Genomic DNA, 17,541 nt, shown 5'->3' on the forward strand with positions numbered 1-17,541 from the left:
TGGTTAACAGTATTATGGTGGCTTTCAGGCGAACTTGACTTTAAAAACTTAAACCTTTAAAAAGTAGCTACATATTTTCAAATCTTGTACAGTGAAAAAGGAATGGAAAAACTCCTTGTTTTGGCGCCTCTCGCATGCAAACGTAAACACCAATCCAATCATACTGTCCTTGTGTGTTTGTGGGAGGAAGGACCCGAGAATAGAATGTGATTTAACTTAGATTACTAAAGGGTTAATGGAGCATTATTTTATTTTTAAGGTGATTCAATTATTAGTGGGGACATTTTAGTAATTGCTGGATATTAGTGGGGACACATCCTCTCCATCCATGCCAAATCTATGCCACTGGTCTCTACTAGTCTTGAACACCTTGATTATCAGCTGTGTTTGATTAGGGTTGGAGCAAAACTGCAGATCTGCGGCCCTCCAGGAATCAAGTTTGAGACCTATGTCTTATAATATGCATTTATTTTTACCTAGTTATCTCAATGGCTCCCATATTATTTGTTCCTTAGTGTGATGGTAATCTGCAGTGATTGGTCCGATGTCCCATTCTGTTGCGATTTGGTTGACTGCGTTCAGCACGAGATGGAGAGAAGCGCTCACCATGGCTATGAAGTAGCAGAGAGTATATGTGTGAGCCTGATGCGGGAATGCATTATTATCACGTCAGTGTAGGAACAGCTGGTGGTGGCCATAGCAACGACAAACGGCGAGAAATTGCAAATTCAGTAACCGTATTTAAATTGGTAAAGGAAGAAGTGCACATTTCAACGTGTTTTTTTAGACACGATATGTAAATAGCCCCATAAAGATTTAACCTGAGAGATACATCACAAGCTGTGCAAACTACAGAAAACAAGGAAATCAACCATTTTAATCACACTTACATGTTGTGATCTGAAAGATGAAGAAACTGGTCCTTGTCAAGGTCTGACAAATTTCCATACATTAATAGTCTTTGCTGATCCTTTCTTTAATAATAAACAGCCGGCAAATTCCACGTTGTAGGCTAGGTTATTATGCTAATCATCAGAAAAAATGACAGGAGCAAACACAGCACATGGTATACTGTGGTATTATTGTGAATATTAACTATTTATTTTTCACAGAGATGGGTTGCAGCTGGAAAGGCATCCGCTGCGTAAAAACGTGCTAGATAAGTTGGTGGTTCATTCCGCTGTAGTGACCCCAGATTAATAAAGAGACTAAGCCGACAAGAAAATTAATGAATGAATGAACCAATTATTCCCCACACCTGTATCTCTGGCCATCTCTCAGTGATCCAAATCTTCGTGTTATGATCAATCCTCTCCTCCGCACTCCTTTAGTGGAGGGGAAGGGCGCGTTCATGCTTAACCAGATCCGTCACTTCATATATGAGCAGGCAAAAGATTCAGATACAAGACGATTTATTTATTCAACTCTGAGTTGACTCTTTCTTTTAAGAATTAATTGTTTTAAACACGGTGCTCTTTCAGATTTAAACCTCAGCTGGATCTTTTCATCCACTTAGAGCTTTGTTACACTGTATGGAAGACCATTTTCAAAACTCCATAATAGGGGATCTTTAAAATGAGAGAATTTAGAGCTTATCTGTTGTGGCTTGATATTTGTAATGAATGTTGTTTATTTATTTATTTCCTTTATGTAGCCGGGAGATCACATTGAGACAGTACGGTCTCTTCTAGTGAGACCTGGTCAAGATGGCAGGCAGCACATAAAATTTAACACACAAATCACAGAAAACAATATTACACAATTACAAAAATCACCATTCATAAAAAAGGTCAGATCATAAAAAACAATTACAAGTATCCTTTGAAGATGCTGTACAGAAGATGTTTAAATGTACTCTGAGTCTGAAGTGTATCAAGATTGAGTTGATTTTGCAGGTCATTCCAAGCTTTAGAAGCATAAAAGGAAAAAGCACATTTGCCAAGTTCAGACAACACCCTTGGCACTGTTAAACGAATACAGGAACCAAATCAAGTGTGTTGGTTATTTATGTGATATGTTAGCAAGTAACAAAGATAGAATGGTAAACCTGAAAGTAAATAAGTGCAAATGTAATTTCCTCCTTGTTATAAAGATAACCAATCTAAAGAATCGTACAAAATACAGTGATGCGTCTGTGAGTCTGCACCTTCAACAAAGCGTATTGCTGCATGATGACCAGAATCTAGTTTTCTAAGTAGAGTAGCAGCTGCATGCTGCATATATAAATGATCACCATAATCAATTGTAGACAAGAATGTACTCTCTGCTATTTTCTTATGAGCTTTATAAGGAAAATTTTTTTGACTGATATAAGAAACCTAATTTCGGCCTAAGCTTTTTCAATAACTTATCAATGTGTATATCAAAGGCTCATTTCTCATCAATGAAAAAAAAAAAAAAAAAAAAAAAAAAAAAAAAAAATATATATATATATATATATATATATATATATATATATATATATATATATATATATAAGAGCTAACTCATATAGACTATAATATAAACATCACTGTAATTTCAAATTTGTCGACTTGACAAATTAGTTTGTCATGTACTGGATTTGTGATAATTTTTAATAATGACACTTATAAAACAAATTGTTAGGGGATTTATGGAAACTAATCATTATTTTAGACCACCGACAGCTTATTTGACATTATTTTAAAATTAAATAAGAACATGTGACTCAACATTGTGACTTAAATTTGCCTTTTTTTTTCTCTTAGCAATGTACATTGGAACTGCTGTCAGTTGTGACTTATCTCTCAGTTTAGGTTTAAAATGTAGCATTTATAATTCATTTTATTTGGTCTTTGTTTCCCTCAATACATTTGAATGGTTTAGGTTAACAAAAACAATAAGCTGTGCACACTTCAAGCAGCCTTTCAATGCATGTTATGACATGCTAATGCCTATGACAAATATCTGACCTTATCAGAAATTCTGGGTCACATTCCTGCAGTGTGTCTCTTGATACAGTATCCTTTTATTGAAGAACCAGGGGAGGTTTTTTCAAGCTGAGGGACAATCTCAAACTTATTTTCAGCTGACATGATGCACAGATGTTGTCGACAGAGTTTAACTGGTATTGAATCCACAGCAGCCTCTTAAATCATCATTCAGTTGATGCCGGTCATTTGAAACCTGTGCTGTGGGACTTTATTTCTTGCAGGCTTGTGTTGTGTTATGAAAGAAGAATGTCTGTTGGTACTAGCGGTTTACAGGATTATTAATAATTTACATTTTTTCCTCAGTGTTGTGCTGTCTCATCAAAGAGAAAGCACCTTTGGCTCTCATCCAACCTGAGTTTATATTGCTGATAGTTCTGATAGATGTTAGAAGATAGATAGATAGATCTGATAGATGCCCTAACCTGCCTTGTTAACCTAATTAACCTAGTTAAGCCTTTAAGTGTCACTTTAAGCTGTATAGACGTGTCTGAAAAATATCTAGTCAAATATTATTTACTGTCTTTATGGCTAAGATAAAATAAATCAGTTATTAGAAATCGGTTATTAAAACTATTATGTTAAGAAATGTGTTAAAAAAAATCTGGCCTCTGTTAAAAAAATAAAGGGGGGAATAATAATTCAGGGGGGATAAAGTCAGAATTATTAGCCCCCTTTGAATTTTTTTCAGTGCAAACTAATTTTCACTGTATATCTGATAATATTTTTTCTTTAGTACTGTTAAAGTTTAGTACTGTGGTTTGATAAGTGATCTGAAAGATAAGACCTGCTTACATGTACCTGAAATGTGCAACAAAACTTTTTTTTTATGTTTCACAAAAATGTAGGCTGATGCACATATTTCCAATGAGCCTGTGCTAAAAAAACAACCAAATAGATTGCTTGTGCAAGCAGCTAAATACAACATATCTAAGTTAATCGCCCTCATGCTGACATAAAAATAAAATTGTGCACACTGCCCTGAAATTACATCTGACTGGAATAACTAATCAAAATACAGGATCATTTAAACACAGTGTGTGTGAATATTATAGACTGTTTCTTACCCACATTTTTTCACCTTCCTATTTCAATATATGCTTTTGAACATGATTTGCAGTCTCTTCTAAGCATGCATTTTATCAATGCATGTGATCTATTGCAGTGGTCCCCAATCTTTTTATCGCCACAGACCTAATTTAGGTGGAAGGGGTTGGTTCTACATAGACTGCTAGGCGAGCATCAACCATTTTGTCAGAGGATGACAAGCTGACAAAACATTGCTGTACCTCTGATACAAGTTTTATTTATGGAAAAAAAATCACTGCAGTGTTTGGGTTGTCTGTGTTGTTCTGAAGTAATGAATCTACTCAAATGGAAAAATGTGTATATTACATACAGTCAATAAAGGTACGTGATTTGTCACTAGGGTGCTACCTTTTCAAAAGGTACAAATTTGTAACTAAAGGGTCCATATTAATACCTCAAGGGTTGATATTATTTCCTAAAAAGTACAAAAGTGTTCCACTTTTTTATTTTTTTATTTTTAGATACACATATATTTTTGAGGTACCCTTTAAGTACAAACATGTACATTTTAAAAAGGTACCACCCCAGTGACAGTTCGCGTACTTTTATTTCTGATAGTGTATACACGCATCACTCCCATTATGTGTGTGCCTCCATTGGAAATAACGAACTTGCGTGCAGAAAAGACATGATATGTGAACGACCCCTTAAGCTGCTGCCATTTGCGATATCCAGCAGTTGATCTTCTGATTCTTGATTCACCTAATTTGTTGACAAATGGGTTGTGGATCCATTTCTTGGCAGCTCGTGAGGCCTTTTCCCCTTTTGCAAAGAAACTTTCCAAAGACGTGTGTTTTTGCTAGCTTACAGATTCAATTTTGCCGTTCAAGTGACTGAGATAACCGAGAGAACACATAAATTTTTCAAAAATAAGATTTAAAAAAAAAAAAGTCATTCAGACTTAAATAATAAATAAAAAGAAAATAATAATGATTTAATTAATACCAATTGTTACCAGTTAATTCACAGTCTGGTACCAGTCTGCGCCCTGGGGATTGGGGACCGCTGTTCTACTGTAAGTGATCAAACACACGATTGTTGTGCTACTACACAGCGCTCTAACAGTCGAGTTACACAATCAGTGAATTTTAGCAATAATGAAAGTACACAATGCATTATATCTTACATAAAACTGACAAACAACCTATCCAGCTGTTTATGTTATAGGGCATGTTGATCTCTCTTGTGAGGCTCATGTGGTTTTTCTGTCAACAGAGATATTTTTGCACCCATTATATCCTTGTATAGAATTTGGTTCCAGCACAGACGCACTATATTAGAGCAGCTTACTCACCTGTGAATAGACGCCCTCAGCCCCTCAATGCACGAGTAACACAAAATAACTTCATTTCTCTGAGTCACTCTCACTTTGTACAAAAATAGCAAAAGTCAACGTCTCTGGTGTCTTTTCATAACTAAAGCATTGATCCCCTTTCTCTCACTCTGTCTGACAGGCTTGTCTTTTCATGCCGTTCAGTGTTAGTGATGCCCTATAGCGATTGACAAGCCTCAAAGTAACATTGATATTTTTTTTTGGCGAGTATTGTCAGAATTTATAAGCTGAGACGAGTCCTCCTAGATCGGTGGCAAAAAGAAAGCTCAGCAGCTCACAGCCTTGAAGGACAGTTAAAAGAAAGAGGCTGTGAGAAGGAATGAATTTCCCTCAATCCTTTGATTTTGCAGTTGCTCTGACAGCCGCAAAATCCCCTTCAATTAAAACTGCATCCAGGAGTGTGAGATGTTTGGTTTTTTAGGCTTGCAGCTGTGCTTTGTGTCTTTGCTAACTCTCTTTCCTCTCCTCATTCATTTTAACCCTTGTCTTTATTTTCCTCCTTGTTTTGTATTCTCTTACTATCTTCTCTACTCCTGCCGTGATCCTCTTTAAGTACAAGAAGCGGAACAGGAAGAAGTTAAAGCCGTAGCAGAGGTTCAGGCTCCTCGCTCGGCTAAAAAATCCAAGCCGCCTACCTCCACTCCTCAGACTGGCAGCGCCAAGAAGGAGAAAAAGGGCAAGCACAAAGGTCAGCTGAGCAGCCTGTTGAGTGTCAGGCCCAGCATGTGCACGAAAATCTGTGTGTGAGTTCGTGTTTGTGTGTGTGTGTATGTGTATGTGTATGTGAAGGACATTTGTGTCATCCAGTGATTCAGTTTGTGTTGTGATCAGCAGTACTGTACGGTGAAAAAAGATAGGACTAGTAAGATTTATTTTTGGTATAATTTCAGTATAATAAGGTCGTATCAGTTTTATGAACATGTTTACAGCTTATATTAGTCTTTGTTAATTATAGCTAATCTAAATGTTGCTGTTATTTCACGGTGCATTGACTGATATTGCATTTCAAATTTGCATTAGTATAGTGTTTCTCAGCCACGTTCCTCGAGGACCACCAGCTCTGCACATTTTTCATATTTCCCTAACCAAATCTGATTCAGATTATCAGCTCATTAGTTGACACTGAAAGATCTCTAATGGGTGTAACAGACAAAGGAGACATCCAAAACATGCACTGCATTAGTAAATGTAAATTCTGTAAATGTATTATTCAACACTAATTCATGTCAACAAATGTTAACTAAGGTGAAGTGTTTCTTGTTCGTTATTATAGATTTTAATTGAAGAAATTACTGCTTTGATTCAGCAAGGATGCATTAAAGGTGCAGTATGTAAGTTTGACACCCAGTGGTTGAACTAGGTATTGCACTCCTGGTGCAATACACACGCAAGAGCAGATTGCCAGATTGACGACACCAATAGAAAGGTGCCTCAGGCCCAATGCCAGTTCTAACCCTACCCCTGGTTTTGTGCGTTCATGTGAAGTTTTAGGGGTGTCCCAATTCTCTTTAGCTTGAAGGTGTAGTGCTAAGGGCAAGGGCTAGATACCCCTTTAGACTGAAAATTTTCAGGACCACGCTCGAAACCAAGGGGTAAGGAAATTTCCCAGAATACACCAGCCACAACGACAGGACAGCTGCATCTGAACATAAGAAAATCCACAAATTAGTATTTTTTTTTTGTCATTATTACGAATTTTTACAACTATCAAGCACATATTTTAATACATTCATAACCACGTTCGTGTTTTACCATCATGCTTTTAAAATAAATGCTAAAATTTAAATAGCAAAATTTATTGTTTTTTAATCCATAATAACTCCTGTATAGCAGTCCCACAGGATTCTGACACTCGAGGACACTCAAATACCCTGTCAGAAAAGTCTAGTGGCTGAGAATAACCTTATAGCAGTCACTGTAAAAAGGTCAGTGTTATTTTCGTGTGTTTACAGAGATAAATATGGCCACAGTGTAAATGCACTATACAGTTACGAGCTTATTTCCACATTATATCATTATAATAACATAATATATGCCTTCAGTGATTTCCTGAAGATAAATACCAAAAAATAACACCACTGGAATCACTACAGCAATCGCGATCGTCTGATCTTAATTCATTTTGAGAGCGATCGTGATGACATATGATGACGTTTGCATGTGCTGAAGTGCTGTTCCATTTCTTAGGGGTACATCTTGAAGCCCTTCCCCTTCACACTCTGTTTCAAGGGCCAAGGCGAAGGGGTACTAAAATAGAATTCGCATTGAGCCTTACTGTCGAGCCTAAAGGCTGATTTAAGGCTGATTTCGACTTACTGTGACTCAGTTCAAGCTAATACACATCAGTGATTCAGCATGTACATTTATTAATGTTAAAGGTTTAATGTGTATTAATTAGATTGTAAACCTTACCATTTGTTTTGAGTGCAGTGAGTGCACTATTCTATGCTTCCGAATGGCTGTATTTAATTTTCTGCCATGTTTCCTCTGGTACAAACAATTGCTTATCACTACAGATTTCGTGACGTGGCATGTTGTTTGGGCACAGGGTTATAATGTAACCTGCTCACCTAATGTTTACATTCATAATATTTATATTATTTTCTAATTATGGAATTCACGCTGCGTCGCATATCGAAATCTGCTACTGTACTTTGATACTTTGAGAGCCTTCCTGACCGAATAAATCAAATACACTGTTTTCCACAAAGGCAACCCAGGGTGCTGAAAAATAATTGGCTAAAGTGGCATTGGGCAGCTTAAAGGGACCAAAACAAAGACAGACGTTCGGGCACGTAACAGACGTTTTTAAAGAAGAATATCTGACTTTAGCAATGTTTTTCAGATAAACAAGAATGGTCACTTAGCATGTTTCTTAAATATCTGCAAACATATTATGCTATTTTTATGCTTTGGAAAAGTCGAAAACTTACATACAGCACCTTTAAATGAATCAAATGTGACAAATAAATACATATAAGGATAAAATACATATTTCTCATATTTCTCTGTTAATCAGAGATTCCTAAAAATGTCAAAGTTATTTTTTTTTATAAATAATCGGAAAAAATAATCGATAATAATCAAATTTTTCGATTTTTATCAACATGGACAAAAATAGTAAAAATACATAATAGAGGGACATTTGAAAGATTTTGTGACATTGAAAACATTATCTTTTTTATTATCACTTTTATTTAATATTTAAAACTGTAATTTTAATCAAACATTACTTGCAATATAACAATCTTACTGACCAAAACATTTTTAACATTTAGACAAGTTTTTATTTTACATTGAATTCAGCACTCAAGTTTCAATGCATACATAAATTAAAAGTCAGTGGGGTTAATTGGACCCACTGACTTTTTAAAATACAAAGAAGAATTACAGTCAAATCATTTTGATTTTATACAAATTAGAAGAAAGCAAACTAATAAAAGGCACAGCATTTAAGTCACAAAGCAGCTGGTATGATTTTAATCTCTCGTGTGGTGTGTAATTGCTTAAACTACCACTGTTATATACAATCTTCTAATGTCTTCATCTTCTCCGTACTGCGTTTTTGTATTTCATTCCCCCTCATGTAAATCAGTCTCTCAGTGTTGAGGATTTTTCACTGCTTTCTCTGTCAAAGGCAGCATGGCACAACATGTTAATGAACACATCCCTCTGGAGGGACACCAAACTGCTGCCAGTCTTTTCTCGAAAAAAAAAAAAAAGCTGCTTATAGGAGCAGCTGCTGTCCGTCAGCCAAGAGCAGTGCTGAGATGACCTACTGCAGCCTTCATCAATAAAAGACACAAACAATCATGAAACAGACAAATGCTTTCTCTTTATAATGCCCTAGATATTACACTCATAGGCTCGGTCTATTAAGCGGTGGCAGTAGTGATGCATTTAGCTCACCGTCAGCACCGTTCTGACTCACACAAGGGAGCATTTGGATTTTCTAGGGGAGAATGCGTTTTATATTTGCTGAAAGTATGACTTTTAGTTGAGCAGCTGACTTTGCTACACTTTTAAAAAGAAAGGCACAAAGGCTGTCTCTGGGCAGCTACCTTTCCAAAATACCAGCACTTGAGCTTAACAAAACCTTACTACTAAAAATACAATAACTGCATTTTAGATTTTACTAATTTTACATGCATTTACAGTAAAAACACATCACTAACGTAAATGTATAGTAATTTTTGTAAACATAGAAATTTATTCATTCACCTTTCTTCGGTTAAGTCCCTTTGTTCATCAGGGGTTGCCACAGCAAAATGAATCGCCAACTTATCCAGCATTTTGGAAAAACCCACACACTCTCACATTTGCACACATACACTACAGTACGGCCAATTTAGTTTAATCAATTCTCCTATAGTGCATGTCTTTGGACTGTGGGGGAAACTCGAGCACCGGGAGGAAACCCATGCCAACATGGGGAGAACATGCAAACTCCACACAGAAAAGCAAGCTGACCGAGCTGGGACAGGCGACAGTGCTAACCACGGAGTCACCATGCCATCCCTAAACATAGAAATGCTCTATATATAAAGAAAAGAAAATCTATAAACAATCTACAAAATTAATTATTAACCGTGAAGAACAATCAGATGTAAACACATGTCATTCTGTAACTGTAATTTAATAGTATTTTACTGTAAAATGATGTATTGTAAGGTTAAGATAGATTAAAGTTATTCATAGTATTTTGTACGTTTTGTGGTGAAAAATCAATTCTGAGAAAAAGCATCACTATTCTCTGTTGAATAGATTCTGATCTTAGTCTTTGACAGCAGATGACACTCTAAGATCATTTTCTACTGTACATTCAAATCCTCAAGAGGAAGAGCACGTGTGTGTGTGTTTTCTTAAGTCATAAAGACTCAGAGCATATCATTGCTTCTAAAAATTTCTGGATGCAACAATGAGTAATGTTTTTTTTTTTTTAAAGCACAGCATGAAGCATGAGGGTAGCTCCAGTAGTTGATTGATCCTTCTGATTGGTCTTCTGAGTTGAGTTCTTCTGATTGGTCCACTGCTTTGAAACTGACATAGAAAAAATTGAAGTGCAATTACAGTAAGTAAAAAATGATGCTCTTATAAGCAGGGCGCTTCAAAAGACACAAGATGCAAGCATAGTGGTCATGCACTTATTTCAATTATTTATTTACACTGAAAAACAATAGAAAAGTAACATATTGTGAAAGGGCAATCTGTGTGAATGCCCACTAATTGGCTTTATGTTATGAGATTAATCTAAACAGCTCACTAGGATTGCCAAAAGTACTAGTTGGTACCAATATAAACCAGAACCAATATTCACTTTCTTTTCGGCTTCGTCCCTTTATTAATCTGGGGTCGCCACTGCAGAATGAACCACTAATTTATAAAGCATATGTTTTACGCAGCGGATGCCCTTCTAGCTGCAACCCATCACTTGGAAACATCCATACAGACCCATTCACACACTTACACTATGGACAATTTGGCTCAAACCAGCGACCTTCTTGCTGTGAGGTGACAGCGCTACCCACTGCCCCAACGTGATGTCTCTCAGTACCAATATTTATACTTATATATAAATATATATAATATTTATAAAAACAAAGATAAATGGACGCTGGAGTTTTTCAAAGCCATGTCCATCTGCTGGTCTATCTATGAGCTGACATACAAGCGATCCACTGATAGATCGACTTATCTACGTGGCTTTAAAACACTTCAATGTCCGTGTATCTGTTTTTGCACTCAGTGTACAGCGGTGAAGAGTGGTTAACAGCCAATCCCAGGCATTTCTGTTGAGCATGAACCCTATGGTCAATCAGCTGTGTTCACAAACGTGCTCAACAATGCTCAAATGTTAAAGGGAAATTAGCATTTTTTAAAATGTAATTAATTTTTTGGTACAAAACTCGATACTTTTGATCACCTTACAACTCACTATGAACACTCTTGTAATTCATTGAAACTTTTCCTATCTTTAATAATGATTATTTTAGGTTCAAGTGGTATTTGTAAGGAATTGGATGCAAGCAGAGTTCGGCTTCTTGTAAAACTTACAGCGACTTCTGCTGTTAAAACTAAGTTCATAATCCCTTCAAGTGTTCAAAACATCATTATCTCCCCTGCGCTCGTGAAGAAACCCTCGACACGGGTCATAGACATTTATACGTGACAAAACCAACAAATGGGTTACATCAGATGTTGTGCTACATTTTCGTGGTCACACATGACAAAAGTAAATATAATTAGAATGGCCATCATTTAACATACAATTAATGGTTAAACTTTTCTTTGTCTTCCATGGACCTCTTGTTATAAATCAGGCCATGTTATTAAATTTTTAACATTTATTGAGCCAAATCTCAAAACTGTGTCTGGTGTGACTGTCTCAAGAACAGTTTACAGTAATTACAGCTTTTCTAAATTAAAAAGAAAACTGTAATAATTTATAAATACCTCAGGCATTATTTTACATGTGGCTATTTTAGTAAACGACAATCATTTTTTATCCATATATTTGTAAACACATAAGAAGTTAATAAATTTTGTTACTGCAAATCATGTCCTCTGGATTGACACTACAGTATATGCTAATTTTAGATTGCAATTCCACATAAGCTTTAATTTTCTTGAGAAGTTCTGTTATCATTTGGTGTGACATCCCATTTATTACAATTGTCCAACAAGTTTGACAAGACATGGAGAAAAAAAGACTCATGCAAGCCCGTCTCTCTAGATGCAAACTATTGCTTTGTTTTTATCTTATGATTAAAATTTTTGCATGTCCGTCGATTCCCGCTTCAAAATGAGCGAGTTTGAGTCACTTGTACATTAGATAGCATTTAGAAAAAACAAAACACCAGTGAAGAAACTTGACACAGAGGAACATAAACATCTACTGCCAGTTAAGGTTTCTGAAGAGTTATTGCAGAACAACACAAACCGCAAAATATGTGCTTTGCATGCACCTTGGGTAATGCCAATCACAACGCAGAAGTATAAATCAGGCTTTACAGGGGTTTGGGGGGAATTGACTCTCCTAATTAATGCTTGATCCCCCTTGAAGGACATCAAAACAAGATGTATAGGGGGGTCAGTCCTTTAATACTGATAAATATTTCTCTCTGATTTATATAATTAAAATTATACATAACAAAAATGTACATTTGACCACCCCTATAATGGTTCAAACAATTGTAAATGCACAATCACACCAATCAGTCTATTCGAGAAACTAGTCTGAAATTGGCAGATCTAGTTCCCTGATAGACATTGTGTTCACAAGACTTTGTTTTCTTGTAAAATAGGTGTTTGTTCTAGATTTAGCATGAAATAAAGTTAAATTAGACACATGGTTTGTAGTTTAATTTACTGTAACATCTGAAGTAGCTAATCAGAGAATACTGTAGGTCAGAATACTCTAAATATTTCTCGAAAGGCTGAAAACGTATATAAGCTTTATTAATGAACTAGACATAACTAAAAATATATACATAAATGAGTGAAGCATGAATTACACAAACTAACCGAAACAGTTGTCATCTCGTGATCATCAGTGTATAATTTGCACACTGGGTACAGTTCAGTTAAAATCTAAAAAAATTAATAAAAGCATTGTTAACGTTAGTGAGCCTTTATATTTTTATACCCTAACACATTTTTTTCTTATATTTTTATTGCGTATTTGTCAACTACCCACATAAAGATCTGTGACTCACAATTGATGATATCAAATAAGGCTATTACTAGAGCCAAAGGTTTGAAATAGGTTGAAAAAGGTTTGAATAAGCTGATATATTTAAGCTTTAAAAGCTGTTCTTGATTGACTGATCAGTGTTTTCTGTTCTTTCTCTAACGATGACTTACCTTGTTAAGCAGCCCCATTACAGGTCACTTTAACTTCAATGACAATCACAGTCTAAATGCAATACTGATTATTGTGCAATCACAAGCTCTAATGCCCGTTGGCCATCTAGTCAGAGCTAATTCTCAGACATTGTTCAGCAGACGTATCCCTGGAGGGGGGGGCAAAAGGTCTCGGTAGCGATAATGACTTGATTTGGCCTGGTTGAATGCATGGATGACTGGATGGGTGGGAGCTGTAATCGGGACATGTTGCATGTTGCTGTGCTTGACTAGGACAACATGTTCCTTCTCTGATAGTGACTAATTGGATGAAATACAAAACCCAGGCTGACATAAGTGCATCTATAAATAGATGATAGCAAATTCTTGAAACCCCAAGGGCGCTTGAAAGCGTCAGCACATGCGAAGTTCACTTTAAAGGTTATATGTTGCATTCGCTGTCAGTGAAAAGTTTGGGATTATCGTTTTTTTGTGGCTCAAGACTCCATTAACTTGATCGGAAATACAGTAATATTGAGAACAGTTAAAAGTGACTGCAGTTTAAAAAGATGGCTAAGCTGATTTGTTATCATCCATAACTACATCATCTATATATCTTTCAAATAAATCATACAAATATGTTGATTTGGTAACCAAGAGTATATAAAAATGTATTTTGGTTGTTTTGTCATTTTTGTGGAAAATGGGTTTAAGGTAGAATTAAATGCTTAAGTCAGCAAGGGGCACCTTAAATTAAATAAAAGTGATAACAAATTTTGTAATGTTATAAATCAAAAGCTTTTTCTTTTTTTTTTGTGATAAATTTTTTATTGATTTTACATGTGAATAGTCACATCATCTTTATAATATTCTTTTAAATAAACAAAGCAAGATTTACTGCTCAACCCCCCAGCCCACTCAGGAAAAAACCCACACTAGCCCCCAGCAGTGCTAAAGTTTATGCCTTTAACATAGCAATCAAGACAAATAATTAACAGAAAACATATAAAAAGTTGAATACACATACACCACCAATTATCTTTTGAGCAGATGTTAGTCCTGCCAACCAGACCTTTCTTTGTTGCTCTGTCAAACCCAAACTACAATCATCATTTAAAAGTAGCACAACAGGTTGCTTTGGTATATCTTTTCCTATAATTTTAGACAATATTGATGAAGTTCTTCTCACATTTCCACACCATATGTATAAATGTTCTAACATGTTGCAATTAGCTGCAATTGAGGCTTGGAGATAATTTACAAAGAAAACATTTCTTTGGTATCCAGTACAATCTGTGACAGAACATCAAATGTATTAATTGGTGATTTGAATTTTTTGAAGAACAAAATATGTGTTCCCAAACCGTCTCCCAATCAATCTGGTCCTCAGATAACTCCCTAGGCCAAAATAGGTATTCAAAATAATCAAAAGCTTCTTACATTTATAATAATATAAGGACCAATATTTGATCATAATTGATACTGATTCATGTAGGCACAGAAGACTAATTAATGGCTGTTGAAAATGTAATTTGCCATAAATTTAACTATGTACTTTTTATAACTCTCATAATTGTAATAGTAAACTGCAATGCTAGTTTTGCAACTGTAGTTTAACAATATTAGTGTATTTTGATGTAAAAAATGCAGTCTTAAGTTGTTTACACAACAGAAATATTCTTGTTTTTTTATTTTATACAGATATATATTTGCTGTAATTGTAAAACTCAAAAACAAAGGGAAAAAAAACAAACTATAATCGAAAATCCTTTTTCATTAACTAAAATAAAAATTAAAACAAGTGTTTTTTAAAAATTAGAACTAGCTGAAATTGTATTGTGTAGGCTACATACAAAACTAACTTAAACTAACTAAAATTATAGAAAAAATGTCCTTTGCGCTCGTCCTTGTAACTATATTTAATACATAAGCCTACTGTATGCCTTTTAGAAGTAAATCTAGAGTCAGAGTCTGTAAACCTGCTGCCGTTGGCCAAATCAAGCTGGTTCTTCTCTAGTCATCCTTGCTGTTGCTCCTGTGACAAAAACAACGAGTGGACATGTCAACATTAAATAAAACCGAGGCAGAGACTTTAAAGTATTAATTGAACACATTTGTGTCCAATTATGAGTTTTATTTCTTTATTAGTGATCCTGATCATAAACAAATCTTTCTTTTTAATCAGATATTCCAGGTGAAACAGTTGAACTACAGTAATTCACCAAATAGAACTAAATTATTTGAAATGATTTGCGTCTCCAGTAAGCACTTATCTACATTCTACTTACTTTTTAACATGCCTGATACCCTCGTCTGACTCAAAATTACCAGTACACTGAGATCAGATTTGAGAAGCGGTAAACCAATAATACTTCGCATGCATGATTCAGTGAACCGCACACAAACAGTACATGACAGCCTGCTGTGACTGAACCAAACTTAAACAACTGCAGCGCGGGTAAACCGAGAGGTTAAATGAGAGGATCCGGTGAAACATAAGTTTATTTCGTAATAGAAAGTCGTAATGGAATTTAAACAAATTAATCATGCTTCAGGTGGGTTGCAAAACATAATTGTAAGAAACTTTTCAGATTATGGCGATGTTTTAACTGACTGAATAAATAATTGCTGGCTACATAATTTTGATATGTTGAGTCCAAACATGAGTTCATGTTACAGAGTCTTGCACACATATTTTACTTCAGGCTGCTGTCTTGTGGGCTGTTGTATTTGAGTTTGAGGATGGGTAGATGGTAGGGGTAGATAGTATTGTTCTTGTGTCAAAAAAATGTAGCCTTATCTTTGTTTGACTTTTTATTATACAGTATTTATTCTGATGATTTTGAATCATGCACATAACAAATATGCCAATTTACACAAAAACAAACAAAAAAACTAAAACTTATACTGAAACTATTAAAAGCTAAACTAAAACTAAGCAATTAAAAAAATAGAAACTAATAAAAACTAGTATATCTACCTTTAAAAAATGAATTAAAACTAGCTGAATTTGAAAATAAAAAGTCATAACGAAATAAAAAACTAAAATTAAAAATCTCAAACTATTATAAACTTGCTCAAAAATGTATGTAAATGAAATGAAAGACTAAAACAATATATATTTTTTATTGAAAATAGTGTCATGTAAACATACCCCTGGTCCATCAAGAGACCATCAATGCAGAGCAATTCATTCCCCCATTCAGATTTGAATGTTTGTCTCCATATGGATATTGCATATTTTCATGAACGTCGTTATTTTGTAACACCCACAAAATACAGTGAACATACAGGACGGTTGAGTTAACAGTGTTGCTGTGTTGTGGTGGTACCACAGGAATTGATGGGCCCGCTGCCTTCCAGGATGAGGGTCAGGAGCTGGGCAACCAGATTCAGATCCTGACCGTGGGCCACTCACCCGCCCAGGAGAGCGAGGCAGAGGGCCAGGGGGAGGCAGTGGGCAGCACACACTCACAGGGCAAACAGGACCTTCGGGTCACCATGCTGAAGAAAGGTACACCAGCGATAGTCCTCCAGTGGAGAGAGAGAGAGAGAGAGAGACAGATGGGCAGAGACTCGTCCCGATTAAGCCATGCAGATTTGCAGTGATCTCCTAACATGCTAAAAACATCATGTTCCTGTAATATCATCATCTGGCGACTAACGTTTTAAGATCTACTTACGCGCTATAGCTTTTAAAGCCTGTTAGCCGGCATCAGGACATCGGCCTACTAAGATGCTAATTGTTCAACTTATCAGTGTTTATGAATAGATTAAATCAAATAGAACCTGAGAAGTCTTGACAATCTAAACATCAGTCCAAAACTATACTGTAAATAAATTGGGTAATTTAAAAAGTCATGACATTGTATGTTTTTACTTTAACTTACTTTAGAAAGTTCATCAGTTTATCGACTTATTATTACGTTAAACAAATTTTAACTTGATCTTTTAGGTCAGCTTATTTGATGTAGGTTAAAAATACTTGTTAAGTAAAATTTATTTCATTTAATATTGTAAATGATCAACAGTTTTTAACAGTGTATAACCCTCAAGTCACGATTGTAGCTAGTTGTTTTTCAGTGGAAAGCTCAGGAAGAATGTATTTGCTAAGTTTGTGTTACGAGAACACAACACACCTACTAGAAACAGATTATATACTTATATCAGTGTAATAACAACACACACACACAGACTACCTGACAAAAGTCTTGTAGCCTATGCAAGTTTTAGGAAAAACAAATAATAACTTGACTTCTAGTCGATTATTTGGTATCAGAAGTGGCTAATTTGAAAGGCAAAGGACTCTAGATTATGCTCATTTTA

The 17,541-nt window shown here is 35.4% G+C and overlaps 1 protein-coding gene across 12 annotated transcripts in view; it reads left to right on the forward strand.

Moving 5' to 3' along the window:
• The window catches only part of tub (TUB bipartite transcription factor), a 154,756-nt gene that overhangs the window by 119,599 nt on the left and 17,616 nt on the right, over positions 1-17,541 (forward strand). For 4 of the 12 annotated variants that reach the window (XM_087261162.1, XM_087261164.1, XM_087261163.1 and 1 more), the window contains 2 exons: positions 5,927-6,061; positions 16,553-16,729. The exons of 4 other annotated variants lie outside the window; for them this stretch is intronic. In XM_087261162.1, coding sequence (XP_087117288.1) covers positions 5,927-6,061; positions 16,553-16,729 — 312 coding nt within the window. The remainder of the gene's footprint in view (positions 1-5,926; positions 6,062-16,552; positions 16,730-17,541) is intronic. 4 more of the 12 variants (XM_087261166.1, XM_087261168.1, XM_087261167.1 and 1 more) reach the window with 1 other exon arrangement.

This window comes from Danio rerio, chromosome 7 (genome assembly GCF_052040795.2).
Source record: "Danio rerio strain M-AB ecotype USA chromosome 7, GRCz13ab, whole genome shotgun sequence".
Classification (NCBI taxonomy): Eukaryota; Metazoa; Chordata; class Actinopteri; order Cypriniformes; family Danionidae; genus Danio; species Danio rerio.